This window comes from Taurulus bubalis, assembly GCF_910589615.1.
Source record: "Taurulus bubalis genome assembly, chromosome: 20".
Taxonomy (NCBI): Eukaryota; Metazoa; Chordata; class Actinopteri; order Perciformes; family Cottidae; genus Taurulus; species Taurulus bubalis.
Window position 1 is genome coordinate 14,895,129 of NC_136608.1, and position 18,073 is coordinate 14,913,201.

General features: G+C 44.4%; 1 protein-coding gene across 1 annotated transcript; it reads left to right on the forward strand.

Annotated features, from left to right (window-relative positions):
• Positions 1–5,120: 5,120 nt before the first annotated feature.
• On the forward strand, positions 5,121–18,073 carry igf1 (insulin-like growth factor 1; the record flags this gene model as incomplete). The annotated part of the gene is made up of 5 exons (XM_079236474.1): positions 5,121–5,168; positions 6,421–6,580; positions 16,111–16,358; positions 16,742–16,777; positions 18,014–18,073. 5 exons carry the CDS (start codon positions 5,121–5,123, stop codon positions 18,071–18,073), a joined length of 552 nt encoding a protein of 183 aa, XP_079092600.1.

Consider the following 18,073-nt stretch of genomic DNA (forward strand, 5'->3'; position numbering starts at 1 on the left):
TGTGTGTGCCCAGACACATCCCCAGCCTCACACGTTCCCTCCCATCTTGGGTACCAGCCCTCCATCCTCCCTCGGCGTGTTCACGCGGCGTTTATCTTTTCTTTTTTTTTTCATCCACTCTAATTCTTCCCGCGTCCTCTCACTTTCATGCACTCGCATTCATTTGCATTCTGCACCGCTGTCCGTATCTGTGTCTCCCTCTGACTCGGACATTTGCTTGGCAGCAGGGGACCAGATGGGATGCTGCTGCTAGCACTGCAAAAAGTGTCTGCTTTTTGCGAGGCTACTGCTTTTTGTTAACGTATAAAGATTCTTCCAAATAGGGGGTGAGGGGGGGATAACTCGGCTTGCTGCCAAATCTGTTGCATGTGTTTTCTTTTCTTTTCAACTTAACAAGGCAAATCCCCCTCAGCTATTTCCAACAACAGTAACATTCAAGAAAACACCCTTTACAAGGTGGGGAAGGCAATATAAGTGTTTAACTGTCCTGGTGGCGTGATTTTTATACACTTCCTTCAGAAGAAAACGTGTGACTTTTAAAACCCACTCCTCATCAGGATGCACATTTTTTGCAGCGAACGGTTTCTCCTTCCTACAACCAGACGGGAGTGAAAACAAGTCTTTCCCTGGTCAATGAGTTCACTGGGGTGGACGTCTCCCTAGACAAGGCTGCAGGGGGGGTGAGGAGGAGGAGCGGGAGGGGGAAGAGGGGGGGTTCAAAAGTCTTGTAACCAGAGAGAGAGAGAGAGAGAGAGAGAGAGAGAGAGAGAAACCTGGCACCACGACAGTACAGAGCACTGGCTATTAGAGACGATGAACAAGGGAAGGTCAGCCCACCCCCCCTCTCTTTTTCCTTCTTCTTCTTCCTCTTCCTCCAACTACTGCATCAGCACAAGCATATCATCAATACTGCCAGACCACAGTGATAACAGGAAAGTCTGTGATGAAGCATTTACATGCTAGATTGTGTTTTTTTGTGTCTTTTTTTTATTGTCAAGAGTCAGATTTCACATCCAAAGGCGAGCTACTGACAGAGGGGCTTATGGGCATCAGTGGCCGGCTATACAGTACGTCCCTGATCTGATGCTAACAAGGTCATCCTTCTGGGCTGAAAGCAGCTTTGCCCGTCTAATCAGAGGAAGCATCAGCATCATCATCATCGTCATCATATTCCACGTTTGTATCAGCAGCTCTCACACAGTGACGCAATCCGCCCGGGGAGGCAAACGGAGACGCTGGTCGGTCTCCAGCGGCACCGAGAGGAAGATAAGTCGGCTCACAGATCGACCCGGAGCTCAGATGTTTCATGCAAATGTGCAGGACTCCATCCACATTATTATATATTCACACGATTAATCTGTGAATTACTTTCTACTCAACAAAATTGGTTAACAATTAATTGATATTCTCCATATGACCAATTAAACATTTGGCATATTTGCTTTAAAAAAACTGCATTAATTCCTCAATGGATTAGTTTTCACTTCTGCACGATGTCGCTGTTATGGGTGAACGGATGCTGGAGATCATCTGCACACCTCTGCTGTTTTATGGAGAACTACTTGCGCTGTGCAGCATGATTTCAGATCAAGACTATTATTGACTGACTTCTTCACCAAAACAACAGGAGTTTGTTCGGCTGCACTGTAAACACATCAACGCGGTCGCCAGAGGAATCGTTGGCGTCGTGCGTTTCCGCGAACCGCGGGACACGGCGACCGCTTCATGAAGACGCGTCAGCATGTCGGAAACATTGAGAAAGGGTTGGTTAGGTTCAGGCGAGGTTGAGAAAAAAATTTGGGTTTGTGTTAAAATAATAACAGAACTCGGGTAAAACGAAGAAAAAAAAACCTTTCTTAAGAATCGAGCGTACGGTCAGTGTTTACTTTTTAGTTCCAAATGGGACACGAACAGCAGCCTCCTGGGTGAAAGTCCTGTGTTTGTTAGACAAGAATACTTTAAAGGTGATTGGATGGACAATCTGTCACTCAAACGCCAGTCAGGGGAAGAACAACGAAGCCAGTTCTGCGCAGAATCATACACATGTGGTCGACGATAATCTCACGAGAGCGAGGCGGCCATCGATTTTAGAGCCAGGCGCCGCAGTAGCTCTGCACCGACTGCGTGGCCCGGTGCATGATGGGAAACGCCTGGCTGTCGACCAACAACAATTTAGTATTTCTCAACAAAAAAGCTCCACAAAAGTCTAAGAATTCCTCACATTTAACTTGCGACACCTTAAAGTGCCCCGGCCCTCATGCTGGAAGCCACCTATTGAGATACCAGTGGTCTCTGCAGCTTATGCACCATGAGTGTGATTTAGAGCGGTGTCATGCGGGGACATTTCATCGCCCATGTGTTTTGACCCACTTTGCCCCAACGCGCCAGAACTGTTTGCGTGTCTTCGCCCTCGGCCCCGTTTCAGATCCGACACTGGCCGAGCATGCTGGGATACACGCTGGTGTCCTGTTTTGTGATTGGGTTGCAGCCCTGATCTCATGTTCAGCGCTTGGATCAGTGTTGAAAATGCTGGAAAAACAGCAGGGGCGGCATTAGTGTTTTTCTGTGACATGGTGGGAACCCTGCGGCCCAAGCACTGAACATGAAACATGTGGCTCTGCACAATGGGGGCCACCATAGTGTTGGTCAGTCCCTCAGTGAAGTCTCTGGAGCTTTACTCCGAGGACGGGGCAAAAAATCGATGTGAAATCAGTGTCGTCTTCGTCAGAGGTGTCAAGTAACGAAGTACAAATACTTCATTACCTTACTTAAGTAGACATTTTGGGTATCTATACTTTACTGGAGTATTTATTTTTCAGACGACTTTTTACTTCTACTCCTTACATTTTCACGCAAATATCTGTACTTTCTACTCCCTACATTTTAAAAATAGCCTCGTTACTATTTCATTTTGGTTTGTTTTCATTCCGGCTTGTCATCGTTCAAAAACACACACAAAAAAAAACCTCTCTGCTCCGTTGCGCACAGATACGTGCGCGCGCACACACACAGGTGAGCGCTGAGCACACAGCAGCGGACAGAGAGCGTCGAAAAATGTCGCGTGAAAAGTAGACCGCTATATCTGCGTTTGAAACGCTCCCAGGGTGAAGATGCAACAGCAGCTCTCCTGTGAGGAGCAGCGGAGTTCTCCTCGCACCAGAGCAGCTCTCTGAACCCGGAGCAGTTACGCCATTAACAGGTTCTGCTTGCGCATGCGCGACTCTATGCGATGCGATTTTTTTTGGCGTTTTGCCAGAAGTCTCCGTAAGCTCGTCTTTTACTGTTGTTGCGTTTCTCAAAATAAAAAAACAGATTTAAGCTCAATATTGAGCATGAATTGAGAGAGGCCGTATCAAATCTACAACCCCGTTTATAACATATGTGTCGAGGAAAGCGGCTCACTGCAGCCACTAATACTGATACAACCTGATGGCTCACATATCTGCACTCATTCTGTTTTGTTTGGCAAAACAAATTAAAAGCTTATTGTTTTCCACAATGAGCTATTTAGTAGTAACTAAATATGAGTATTTTTTTGCACAGATAGAACTTACACAAAACATTGTCTGATGGGGCAATCTGATTTACTTGAAAGTGATTGCAATTTTCTTTATTTTGTTATTTATAAAAGCACAGATGAGTCACACAATTATGTTATTTACAGAAAAAGTTTGAGAACCACAGCTTTAAGTGTTTGTGACGGAGTCGCCGCCGCCTATTTTGCCGCCTATTTTGCCGCCTATTTTGCACAATACTTATAGGCAATAGTTATCATGTCTTCCACTCCATGAAACGCATGTTAATGCTCAGTAGTACACATATGGTACTTGTGATCATTTTAAATGGGCATATATGCAGCTGAAACGGGTAGCCTAGTGCATCTCACATTTTTCAACAGAACATTTTAAAACATTATAGTCATTATGGCCTTTATAAAAATGATTGTTTGGGGGGAGGTGGCGTAGTGCACTATAGGCCCCTGAGACGCGGCTTAAGAGTTTGTCCTTAATGGAAGAAAAAAATCCCCTTACATTACTTTTACTTTTATACTTTTAAGTAGTTTTGAAACCAGTACTTTTACACTTTTACTTAAGTAAAAAGCTTGAGTTGATACATCAACTTTTACAGAAGTATTTTTAAACCCTAGTATCTATACTTCTACTTAAGTAATGAATGTGAATACTTTTGACACCTCTGGTCTTGGTCATACATTCACACAGTTCTTCCACATTTGTGTCCATGTAGATCTCGTTTGCAGACAAAGCTGCATTTACTGACTCAATTTCAACACAGAAACCAGAGCAATGCCTTCTGACAGAGACAGAGTGTGAAAAAGCAGTAAATCCTGCACAGAAGCACAACGTTTAAAGTGAACAGGACTTCGGATGAGGCGTTTTCTGCTTATCTCTGGTTTATATTTGCTCTAAAAAAACACTTTTTTCACATTCACTTTAGTTCACATGTATTCAGCTTTTTTCATTTTGTTTTTATTCGGCATTAAAGTCAGTAGCACAGTGGCGACTGAGTGGGAAACAGTTTTTCTAATGAATTTCAGCTATAATCGAATCAGACTTGGGATAGAAGGGCTGTTGAATTACGCGGTGCCAAATTACGCACAACAAGCAGCAGCCGCATGAAAAGCTGCAGCTCGTCTTTAACTTCTCCTCCGTGAGCTCTCAGCGCCTTGAATAGTGTGCTGTGTGAGTGTGAGCTGCTGCTGCTGCTGCTGATCTGAACTACTAACCAAGTCTTAGAGAGATCAAAATTCAATCCCGTTCTGAGAAGAAGAAAAAAAAAAAAAAAAAAAAAGAGAAATGACGTTATTTGAATATGTGCCCAAAATCCTTAATGAATAACTTAGGACGAGTAGGAGGCAAATGCTGCCCCAGCTGTTTCCTGTTGAAAATGTCTGTGTAATGTAGATAAATGTGAGGGATTTTCTCTCTAAATCCGTCTCCTGTTCGCTAAATCTCACTTCTCCAAAACGAGCCTGCGCAATGGAACAAAGTCGGAATATTGAGATGTGACATTGCCCGCATCTCATCCTCTTTCTCCCCGTTTTTTAATGACTTCAAACAAGTTCCTTTTCGCCGGGCTTTGTCTTGCGGAGACCCGTGGGGATGTCTAGCGCTCTTTCCTTTCAGTGGCATTTATGTGATGTCTTCAAGGTAACTTACCTGCTTTCCTTTGACACTATACATTATCACCTTGCTCACTATTTGCACAGAGCATCCTCACTTTAAACTGGAACACCACTTGTTTCACTTGGAATATTTTACGGATTCTAAATGCATGACAAATGTGGATTTATTCTGATTTTCATCCTTTTTTTGTGCAGTTAGAGAGCAACTATTCTGCATGTTTAATGACTTATTTTTTCCCAACAGATAACAAATGATCGTCCACCTTCTGCTTAAATTGACTGTTTTTCCCCTCTCTCTGTTCTTGCATGAGCGTCTCTGCTCGGATGAATGGGTTCTCGTTCTCACTGCTTCTGTGCGTCTTTTTCTCCAGAAAGTCCAAATGCAGCTCTGCAACTTTCAAAGTCATTACTGCTGAGTGTGCATTATGAAGCGCTAAATATCTAACCTGAGGCTGCATGCGGGGCAAAGGGAGAGGAGAGCCTTAACATGAAATACTTCTTGCGCGGTTGGGGTTGTGATGCAGATGGATAGTGTCCTGTGTTTATTCTTTTTATTATGTATATTTGGCCCACTCGGCTTCCTCGGCTGGGTTTTGGCGGGGGAGCCGTTTTCCATCTCACAGTTTGGATCGGAAAGATCCCTGGCGCTTTTTCGCATCTCTTTTTCTGCTTTTCTGAAATTTGAAGCACTTTTGGTTAACTTCTGTGCGTAATAACGCGCTGACAGCTGCTTCTTTGGCACGAGGCGGGAAATGCGTAAGCAGCGTTACCAAAGGGTGATTAATTATGTATTTATTTTTTAATTTGAATGGATTAATATGGACTGTTATTAACGGACGAGGACGTGCAGGGGCTGAGAGATGATAAGGAGAGAAACGTGTGTGTTCAATGTGGAGCATCAGAGCTGCTCACCTCCTGTTTGACTCTTTGACTCTGGCACCAAGTGGAAGTTTAAATTTAATACATTTTCCTCCACATCTCCAAACTCCTTGTAAAGTTACCATCTGTGGCCACGGCCATTTTTTTTTATTGTAATTTCTCCTTATATTTCCCCTGGAAGTTATAGGGAAGCAAGCCTCCAGCTCACTGGGTTCAATGTTTGGTTATGTGGGGAAATGTTTAGTGTTGCCACCACTGATGTGTCATTGAGCAAGGCACTGAGCCACCAACTGTCACAGCAGATGTGCTCAGAGCCCACGAGTGTCATATGGGAAACTCTCTCTCTCTCTCTCTCTGGCTGTGTGTTTAACGCTGTCCTCTCTCTCCCTGTGCTGCAGAGTGCGATGTGCTGTATCTCCTGTAGCCACACCCTCTCACTACTGCTGTGCGTCCTCTCCCTGACTCCGACGGCAACCAGGGCGGGTCCAGAGACCCTGTGCGGGGCGGAGCTGGTCGACACGCTGCAGTTTGTGTGTGGAGAGAGAGGCTTTTATTTCAGTAAGTGCACCTTTTTATTAATTCATAAAGGTTGGCTGTATCTGTCCCAGAGCTCTCCACCTCCAGCGAGCTCATAAATAAAAAAGCAGCCGCTTTGACATCTTGTCTTGACTTTCTCCTGCATCAATGTTCCCTTTCTTCTTCTTCTTCTTCTTCTTCTTCTTCTTCTTCTTCTTCTTCTTCTTCTTCTTCTTCTTCCATTCATCGCTCTTCCATCTTCTCTTCAAGTTCATCCCTGCACATTTTCAACAGTTTTAATGCTCCACTCTCGTTGATGGACAAGAGCCCAGATTTTGAACATGCAACCCCTAAATGAAATATAGAAGACTGATAATTAACTATGCTGTTGGTGGCAAATTGCAGTTTTTACCCATGCACGGGCGAAGGGCTTTAAGTGGAAATTGGCTAACTATCTCTAAGAAAGAGGAGGGGTAGAATAGAAACTGAATGTTGCAGTGAAAGTGAAGTTTTTTCTTCTTTTTTTTCCACCAGAGAAGAGAAAGCGACCCAAAGAAAACCCTCCACCAACAATCCAGGATTTAAATCTCAGATTTTTCCATTAAGGGTACAACCCATCCTAGAACAGCACAGGATATATGGAGCGACGCCGAGGTTAGGTGCAATGCTCCGCCGGCTGCCAGGGTTTCTCAGGACATGTATCCTGATCCTTCTGTCAGAGACGAGTAGTGTGACTGGACATTTACAGTATAGCTGGCTCAAACCCACGAGCTGAGCTTTTACCCCATTATTCACATTTCTTTGGCTGACATCCGACAATTACGACAATTTGCGCGGAACGTCCCGGAGGAGCATCGCATCTCCCCTAAAAAAAAAAAAAAAAAATCATTTGAACATTTCTACATTAATTGATTGTCCCGGTGACTCCTGTGCCGTTTTTGACATAACAATCCGTTATTAATGGTTTGGTTTCGATCCCAAAGTTATGAAAGCTTTTCCACATGTGGTGGACTTTGTCAGCTGCCAATTTCAAAAAGAAAAGAAGATATAAGATTTCTGTGGGAAATCAGCAGGATCTATAGTGTTCTCTTTTCCAGTAATTGATTGCTTTCGCCTCAACCTGAACCTGGAGTGGTTAGATACACCTTCTGGAGAACTTGGTGACGGATGGAAGATTAGGGGCCGAGGGAGTGGGGGTGAATCCCAGCCTCAGTACAGCAGTGCAATAGTATAGCAGGGGCCCATGCAGCCTTTATGGATGCAAATACACTGCCATTGAAAGAGAAATAAACCATCAGCCGCGATGGCCAGCGGTCTAAAGTGACCCCTTCCCCACTGCTCACTCCCTTCTTGCCCCTTTGCACTCAGACCTCGGCCATCTTCAACCTCAACCTTCATTTTGTTCTAAATTACGCACCTCCAAAGTGTCGTACCGGTGTCTTGAATTGGACACACTTTGAAAGGTTGACCTGACGATGGCGCTAGAGGAAAATGCAAGAAACTATCATCACAGTTACAATTATTCCTCAAGTGACATATTTCGTGTGAATCTATCTCGTAGTTATCCGACATTTCACGAAGAACCACATGGTGGTGCCAGAGAGGAAACCTACTTAGGATTCATTCTCTGGGGACCATGAATGTCATCATCCGCTGTCCATTTTGACTGAAACTGTTCGCGGCTGCATGTGGTTTTCGAGATTCTTCGTCCGAATCCTCTCGTGAACCTTCTGTGCACCTGTTCACACCTTTCTTGGCGTTTCAAACAGCGAAGTGTTTGCTGGTGTTTGAAGAAACAAATCGCCCCCTGCAAAGATTTCGGGGGGTGAACTTGAACATCGGCACTTTAGCGCCTGCTCATGGTACCAAACAAAGCAAAATCCCAGGTAACCTTCAGTGACATCCAACGGCAACGTTTAAAAAAGAGATCTCTGCATGACAACGTATATATGGTTAGGGATCCACCACCCAAACCCTCCATGCTACATGTGCTTTCATAAAGACTGCACTACTTCCTGCATTGGATGAAAGGTAAACTATTGTTTCGGGATGACGTATTTTTGCAGCATCGCATGATTTCCTGAACAACTTTTAAAAATCCCTTCAGCTTGTTTTAACCACAGAACTTATTTAAGGCATCTAAACAAAAGCCAAAAAAACCAAAACATTGACTTCGAGACAAGGGAACCGGAATTGAAAATATGCTGACTCATTTCCAGCTTTAGGACTCATTCCTGCAGCAATCAATAGACGTGATTCCTGGGTTTACTGGTTCTGGACCACCATCTTGACCACACGCAGCCCAATATGGCTAAGAATTAGATTCATATTGAATGATTTGTGGCACACGATGTATGTCCAATGTCAACTATTAGCAACAGTAGAGAAAGTAGTGTTTCCTGTATGTAGCTAGACAGAAAGTAAGGTTGTGAGATTGTGAACCTTTGTGTTACCAGTCACACTGGCACCTAACCTTCTCCCTGACCTTCATCCAGTGTTTCCTCACCGTGACTATGTCCTACGTGGTTTGGGGTGTTTCCATGCACAGACATTGTAGAAACACTTTAAAAACGGTTGACATGAACCATTCCTAAAATGTCACGGAGCGTTATCCAAAGTTCTTTCGCAGAATCATTCGACATTTCTGTCTGGAGGTCGTGTCACCGTGCACCTTGCTGCCCCCCGCCGCCACATTCCTCCGCCCCTTCATGCAGCTTTTCCAGGACCAGTCAACCTCACTCTCTGCAGCGCGGGGCCCTCTTGTGCTGCCGTTTGCCAGAGACTTTTCTGGAGCGCCACCAAGCTGCTGCAAAGCTGCGAGTCTTGTTCGTCCAGATGCCGCTGGCAGCGCCCGCACGCTGTGAAGTGGTCGTGACAGCCCGCTCCATTGCCAGTTTTCTGCCAGTTAAAGACTTTTTTTTGGTCTCTGGATTCCCTCCGCTGCAGCACTTCGCTTGCACAAAACAAAAAAGACCATGTTCTCTCTTCATTTCGACTGCAGAGGCGGCGGGAGATCGTGGACTACGTGATCACAGGCCGCTTTTTGAGTAAATGACGCGTCGCATTCAGGGTTTATGAATCTTTAACACCAACAAGACTTTCTCTTGTTCTTCGGGGGGTGACTTGCAATTGCTTTATGATTCATATCTCAGTTTGAAGGTTTGTACAAATGTTCCCAAGCATGTGTCTGCGGCCAAGATTCAAGACTTTGACAAGGTTTGAGCGTGTCCAGAGATCGGACGATGTGAGAATGTGACAACGTGTTGGCTTGGCAGAGTTTTACTACAGCTCTGTAAATGTTTCTCACGGGCTACAGAAGTGCGGCACTACTGTCCATATTCATCTCATGAGAAAGTGTTGAATGGAGGCCAATGTAACTCATGAATCCTCCTGCATGGGGAGACTTCTTAAACAGGAACAGACCTTTTTGCGGTACAGGGAATGTGTTTGTCTTTCCCGCATTACCTTACACTGCGCAGTCACTGAACTGCACTGCGTCCATCTATCAATGCCACATTTTCCTGTGTTGAAAAAGAGGTGTATTTCACGAACACTCCATCAGTTTTTTTCTTTTTCTGAAAAGACGATGAGGTTTTGAGCAGCGGGGTGCAGCGCCTTTGGAAAATATGCTGCTCCCTGTCTTCCTCCGTTTCCCTTCGCTCTCTCATATTCTCTCTCCGGTCGTTCCTTTTCCGTCTCCTCTCTTTCTTTTCGGGTCGCCGCATTCACCCAAGCGGCTGTTTTGCGTGAAAGTATCTGGAGAATCCATTCAGGGCGCTGTCGTCCAATGCGACCCCGGCGGCGGAGCGGCTCGGCCAAAGGGGTCGTGCTCCTTTTTCCCTGAACTCTTCCCCTCCAGTCTGGCCGTGTTGAACTTGGCAGCCCTCTGATTGATAATGTGTCCAGAGAAAAGTGTTGCAACGGCAGTGGGTTTTCAGTGCTGACGGTGCTTTTGCCAATCCACCTTACATATGTCACCAGGAAAGTAGCACACTTGCATTTAAAAAAAGACGGACGGTTTCCAACCCTGACAGAAATACTAAATACTAGTTGGTGGAAATATTCTTTTTTCTTCTTTTTTTTTAAGGCAATGAAACAAACTGCAGTCTATGAAACAGAAGGAGAAAAAAACACACCACTGTAGTCAGTTTTTCCAATTATTAGCCTGACCTAGAAATCCTCAGTTGTCTTTGTAACGCTTTAGCAGGCAGGACCGTGGGGTGATTTCACTGCGATGTTCATTCCATGAATCAGATCTGTTATGGGAGTTTTTTGGCCAAAATGTGAGTGCTAAGTGGCTCCCAGTCCTAAGTCACTTCATATTTTATCAGTTCTTGCTAAAATATTCACATTTATTCTCGAGTGAGAGCATATATATATATATATATAAAATCTTACTCTCCTGAATTACGACAAGATGGAACAATCCATTATTTTGGGCCCAGGAGCAAATTGTTGGTACAGAAAGTTCTGCTAAGTATAAAAACGTTGTATTTTCTGTGTGTTTTTAAGGATTTGGCTCATACTGATGGCTTTGTGAGTTGAAGGTGGAAAGGCAAAGGAAACATTGATGAGACTTCCTCATCAGTGTTTATCCCTGTCAATTTTATTCAAAGCCACTGTCGCTGCAGGGAGGTAGAATGTGCAAACACACGTCACAAGCATGCACGCACACACTCAAACACACACACACACACATAGCTCGGCCTTGTCCAGAGGATTATGTGGATTACAGGATGATCAGGACCCCCACCCCTCCCTCCCTAGTTTTACACTGGACCTGAACACACAGCGGAAGGCACTGAGATCTGAAGAAAGACCTCCTGTGTCCTCTCCATCGCTGTGAAAAGGTGTCGTTTTCCCATTAAGACCTGAACTAAAAAAACTCCCCGACCCTTCTGTGAATGACCGCTCGTCGGAAAACAAAGAGGCGTTTCATGAAAAGGACAGGCAGGCGTCCTGCAGATTTCAATCTGTACATTAGCCGAATCTGAGACACGAGGGATTCGAGGACACCGACCAGTATTTTACCTTTTGAAACTCTCCATCAGTTTAATCCATGCAGGACCCCCACACAGAGGTCGCGTGGTTTATAGTTAACATCGTAGACCTTTCTGGCATCCTTTCTTCTTCCTCATATAGTCTTGCACATGTTCTTTCATTTCTTATTCCAGCTGGAAAGGAACCAAAGCATCCTGCGCACTATGAATCACTTGTACTCGCTCTACTACCAACAATTCGGCAAAAGCAGATACGATGACAGCAGGCAACACTGTCTAACCGCAGTCTAACATAGTGTGTGATGGATACCTGTTGGCCACCAAAGAGTCCAAGCACACTGGGTTCTTTCACACGTAATTAACCTCAGATCCTGTTTTTATCTTTATTGGGTACACAGGGAGGATCATTTTGTTTCCTTTGCAGTCTGCAGCTTTTGATTCCACACACCTGTCAATAAAACCCCCAAAACTATGTGAACACCAAGAAAAACAGATGGAAACTCCCCTCGAGTCTGTCAATCGTTTAGTTAAAGACCTCCATGGCACGTAAACCCTCTCCAAGCGCTCTCGTTTAAAAAAATCAATCAGTTCTAATAATTTTGATCTACATGGATAGTGCTGTGACACTTAAATCTAGTGCAGTGTACTTGGGTACGGTTCCAGTGGCGCAGTTAAGTGAGACACTTCGCTCCTGCCGTAAACTCTTTGTGGTACCAGTGATAAAGAGGTAGTTTCCAGGACTTTAGCAGCTCTTATAGTCCCTGCCCAGCCATAAACTGCTTGACACTTTGCAGGAAGAGCGGCGCGCGGGCTCCAAGAATCCACAGGTTTTTTATTGACCATGACCGAGCTGTAAAACTCTTTCTGTGCCACTCTGGAATGGGGGAATCCAGCCATCTAGTGCCGCTCCTTGGAGGAATGAACGCTATGTGCACTGAGGCTGTCGAAACAGCGAAACCAGAAGGCGCTCGGTGGCGTCAGATGAAACACTCGGTCAACACTTAATGTGACGGGTTGAGGACTGTTGGTGCGACCGCATGCTTTTCTGTTCAGACGGGTGCTGGCGCTGCCCTCCACAGTGATATTCTTTGGAGTATCGAGCACTTGAAAGATGGTTTTGAAGAGTTCGCAGCCTGTAGTCGGCTTAGCCTCAGTGCAGATATGCATTTATTCGAAGGGCTTAAAGTCCCCTCAGATGTTGAGGCAGCACCTTTGTTCCTTTCAGTGAGAGCAAGAAAAGGCGAAATTCTTTCACCGAGATCAACTTTTGCCAGCGTACGGTATGACATCATCCGTCAAGGTGCACTACCTTGATAGATTCACTTGTCACGTGCATGGGTTGACTCTTCCTTGCAGTCATTGGCACAGAGGATCAACCTGAAACACAGGCCCTCAAGTAACTCTCGATTTGTCTTTATCTCCCTTAAAGATGCTACTTTTGGTGGTACTTTGAAAATGTACAGTAAAAGAAGTCGTGAATTAACTCTGTATACTAGAAACTGTAAATGTTTGAAACATACTGAACATACAGTTAAAGAGAGGACAAATGGATTATGCTGCAGAAACGCGTGGACAGGTTGGATGTTCCTCTGCAGAGAACAGTCCTTTTGCATGCTGGGAGAAAGGCGTTCTTGCTTTTTGCATGTCATTCGTAGTCTCAGCTGACTGCAATGTAAATGCATCCGCGTGAGTATGAACTGTCTGAACAAGAGCGCAGCATACAATGTGGCGTACATGTCAAACAAACACAGAAGTCGCAACCCGGAGGCGTGTTTGTGGCCTGTTTTGCGTCGCTATCGTGCATATTTTACTTAGTTTACGTACCTGTTGTAATCCTGACCACGATGCCTTCAAATAGCCACGAGGGAAAGATGTTTCACGACGTTAACCCCCTGGCATAAAGGCTAACATGCGTAATAATGCTACGTGGAAATCATGTGCTAATTTTATGCCTTCCAATGGGATCAGTTTGGCAATGAAGCAAATTAGGAACCTTTTTGAACTGCATCTAAATCCTGTAAATGGTCTTTTTTCATTGGTATATTCCTTTATGTTAACTTTCTTGAAGTGGACCACTGTAGCCATTGATTCCTTATATATATTTACGCTGAATCACAAGCAATCAAAAATCCACTCGACTGCACAACTGCTCTCTGCCTCGTCATGGCGGCTGAAACGCTGACACACGCTTCCTCCTCTGACCTGAAACCCTCCGCCGGCCGCGAGGCGGGCAGCACTGGCAGAAACGGCTGTTTACCCTCATTTGTTTAACGACAGTCACAGAAAAGCACTCTTTACGAGGAATTACGGCAGCTATCCATGGAGTCGGAGCATTTAAAACCTTCCAAAAGCTTTTAGACCTGATTATTGTATGCGTGTTTTTCCCAAACCTGCCCGAGCTGATTATCCTACATGTTACAACCGGTGCCAGCTGATTTTTCTCTCCCTTCCAGCTGTTTGTGCAGCAGGGTTGCAAGCTATTTTCAGAATTATAGCGGATGTTAATTTGTTAGGCTTTATTGGGAGGGATTGAAAAAAAACAGGCCAGGAAGCGAGGCTCCGCCCCTCTTTTGGCTTTCAGCAGCCGTTATATAATCGCCGGCCAGGGCCGAACGTCATATTCCTCTCTTTCTACATTTCTACTCGATATCAGGTGGTGGTGGAGCGGCCAAGGCCGGTCCCACTGATGATACTCACCGCAGGGAAGAGAAAGCTTGTTTGTTCAGATGACTGAAAAGAAAGAATTAGTAGGTGGAATACATGGCCATGAAAGGTGTAGCTGAAAATGAATGAAAATGCAAATGCCAAAATATCTTTGTCATCTACGTATTTTATTTAGCACATCCCTTTTTGGCAGTTTGAGATCCGAGTGAATCTGGTTCTTCTGCGGCCTAAATAATGCAGGTGCACCATGTATTTTTAGCATCAGTCTTACCTGGTGTGCAACATGAAAAGCTTTCCCTCTCATTCACACCTCCATCATCTTTGTGTCCGGGGAGAACGACGCTGTTTCTGAATGAGAGCTGCTCTCTGTCCAGAACAGCATTGTCAGGACACGGCAGACAGAGAGCAGAAGTTAATGCACTTTGTCAGCACTGGCAGGCTCCCGAGCCAAGAGCTATTAACTCAGAGAGGGAAAGGCATTTCCTCCTTGTAAATGCCATATTAAATTATTATTATTTTATTTGGTAACAGGGAAAAGCCCATCAACGCTATATTGCTCAAGGTGAGCAGGGAATTGTTAATGGAGAGCCTGCGTTCTTCTATAGGCCACCGAAAGAGCAGGCGTGTCAGAGGGGGGTTGAAAAAGGAAGTGAGTGTTGGCATCATGGCAACTTGATGTGGTCACTGAGTCAACAAGCTGAGGATCGCACCTTTAAATAATGTTTTGATCTTTGATAACGTAGAAGCGCAACATTTCCACCTCACCTCTTCTGACCTGGAAGTCCCGGTGGTTACTTGGGTGCGATCGGGCCACCGTCTCGAGCGACTGTGTCCTCGGGGCTTCTGCCAAGTGAAAATGTGAATGAACGGCGGGGCGCAGCCAACAGGGGCGTGGTCTCGAAGCCCACCCGGCGGTTTCTGCAGGTTGATGGAGGCCCAGAGGGTCTTGTGGTTTGGCCCTTACCGGACGGGCCTCTGTGTAAAAGATACCTTTGCCAAAATGGCTGAGTGGGATATTCTCAACGTTTGGGTGACTGCGGCCCCCTTTTTCTTTTCTTTTTTTTTACAGGGAAGCAGCTGCAAAAAAGGGTCCATCGTGTGCAATGTGATACGCTATAAATTATACAGAGAAGAAATCCATGTCATTAAGGCTGTTTGTATTTCTGTGGAATCAGACAGTTGGAATCAGACCGTTATCACCGCTAACAGATTATCACCACTAACAGATATAACGCAAATGTAGAAAAAACTATCTGATTTGCAGTTTTCTGTATCAGTATCATGAGGGTTTTGTCACCTTTAGGAGTCTATTGGGAGAAGAGATTGTGAATACCGATAATGACCGATTTGTTTTAGTTCCATTTTCACCAAAAATATTGGACCCATTTTTCAAAAGCCAAATATCTTCCAAACACGCAACACCAAAATGGCATTTTCCTGCAAATCTGGAGAAAATGTCTCAGTAACAGACTCTTGCGTAATTTGGCAACTTTCGTTCTACGAACGCCTTCGCTAACACATTTTTGTAATGCTAAATATGGCCGTTAGCTATATATATATATATATATATATATATATATATATATATATATATATATATATATATATATTCAAACATGTTGTGTGAAAATATAAATATTGTTTTACAACTTTTAAGATCTACTAATTTAAATAAGGACGATTTCAGTGTTGCTTCACCTCAAACTAAAATTAAAGTTACAGACGTCTCTTTTCCAATGTAAGTCTATGGGCCAATAGCATGACTGACACTGAAGTTGTAGCTCCATTCTGTTCATCCACTTTGTCAAATTTTCTTCAAAGCCCTGGTCTACTCCTGGAGGCCTTTGCAATGACCAGCTATGTTGTTGCCAAAGCTAACCCCTCCTCCTTGCCGCTCCTCCCAAACAGGTAAACCAGGCTATGGCCCCAATGCACGGCGGTCACGCGGCATCGTGGACGAGTGCTGCTTCCAAAGCTGTGAGCTGCGGCGCCTGGAGATGTACTGTGCGCCGCCCAAGACTAGCAAGGCTGCTCGCTCTGTGCGTGCACAGCGCCACACAGACAGAGCGCCTAAGGTCAGTACCGCAGGGCACAAAGTGGACAAGAGCACAGAGCGTAGGACGGCACAGCAGCCAGACAAGACAAAAAACAAGAAGGTGAGCACAGCACCAAACAGATACACTCTCAAAAACATCAAGAATATGTTAGCATAACGAGAAAAAGATTGACATTCTGGGAGCTTCTGTCAGAGCATGCGACTGAGAAATTGTTTTCTTGCCATTTAACTTTGACAGTTTTATATGGATTAAACAAATAAGATGAAAGCTTTATGTCTGATTTTGTTGCCTAAGCTCACTAATTAATAAAACATAAAAACGCTGGGCACTTTCTGATAGACCAAGGCAGTTTAAACGGGCTTCCAGTCTATATGCTAAGACGTCTTTAAGGGGTCAGCAGGTTCAAGTTTGCGACAGTATATCAGTGCAAAGCAAGACAAATTAATCCATTTAATTTAAGTGGCTTCCTTTTCTTCCCACAGAGACCTATACCTGGACATAGTCACTCATCCTTCAAGGTATGCATGCCAGTTGATGCTTCTTTATTTCATTTTATTGTCATTTTTTCCATTCCATCTAGTCATTTATATCTCTAAAAGCCATACAACCACCACTCTTGACACTTTCAAGAGTTCCAAAAGTTAATTTAAAATAGTCTTCGTTCCAAAATCGTAATCTCTTGGCCGAGGAAAAAGAAAGCGTGAGGTCTAAATGCAGACTCTGTTTCATCCTCGAGATGCCAACCTGCGGGAGAGTGTGATCCTTTTAAAGATTCGACCGTGTGCTTTTTACCCTTCTCTCAAAAAAGAAAACCATTAGCAAGAGAAGGAACTAAGTGGTTTTTGTGGTAGACCCAGTGGCACTCCCGCTCCCCAGGCAGAACCTCCACTCTGCTACTGTACATTATGTGCTGAAATTCTGGCGTCTCACCATAACAGATTGACACTCGTATCACGTTCAGTGTACCTCCGTGTACAGAGTTGAGTTCAACTCTTTGAACTGCTAAAGCTGGAGGAATCCTTCTCTTCTCTTCGCGTCGAACTGAAATAGGAATTTGTGTGTTTCTATGTTTCCATTTTTCTCCAAAGAAGATATCTTCGGACATGATTGTGTGTTTTTATACTAGTGTTTGAGAAAATAGCATCTTAGGCTTTTGGCTTGTGCGCAGCTGGCATTGTTAGCGTTGCAGCTAACTTGCTGTATAACTCTTTGAACTGCTAAAGCTGGAGGAATCCTCCTCTTCTCTTCGCGTCGAACTGAAATAGGAATTTGTGTGTTTCTAAGTTTCCATTTTTCTCCAAAGAAGATATATTTGGACATGATTGTGTATTTTTATACCAGTATTTGAGGAAATAGCATCTTAGGTCTTTTAGCCTGTAGGTGGACGGTTGGCAGCTAGCATTGTTAGCGTTGCAGCTAACTTGCTTTACAACTCTTTGAACTGCTAAAGCTGAAGGAATCCTCTGCTTCTCTTTGCGTCAAACTGAAATAGGAATGTGTGTGTTTCTATGTTTCGGTTCTATGACGGTTGGCAGCTAGCATTGTTAGCGTTGCAGCTAACTTGCGTTAGCCTGCTGAAAAATATGTGATACTCAAATTAGGCAAACAGGAATTGTAACTTCAGAAGTAATTACCAAACTGACCAAGTTTTATTTTCAGTATCCAAACAACGCGAATAGTTTCCCCCCAAAAGCTTGCTCACTTTGTCTGTGTCTCCGCTACGTGGCTAAAACGTGTTTTCTCTTTTATTGCAGGACGTGCATCAGAAAAACTCAAGTCGAGGCACCATGGGGGGCAGAAATTACCGAATGTAG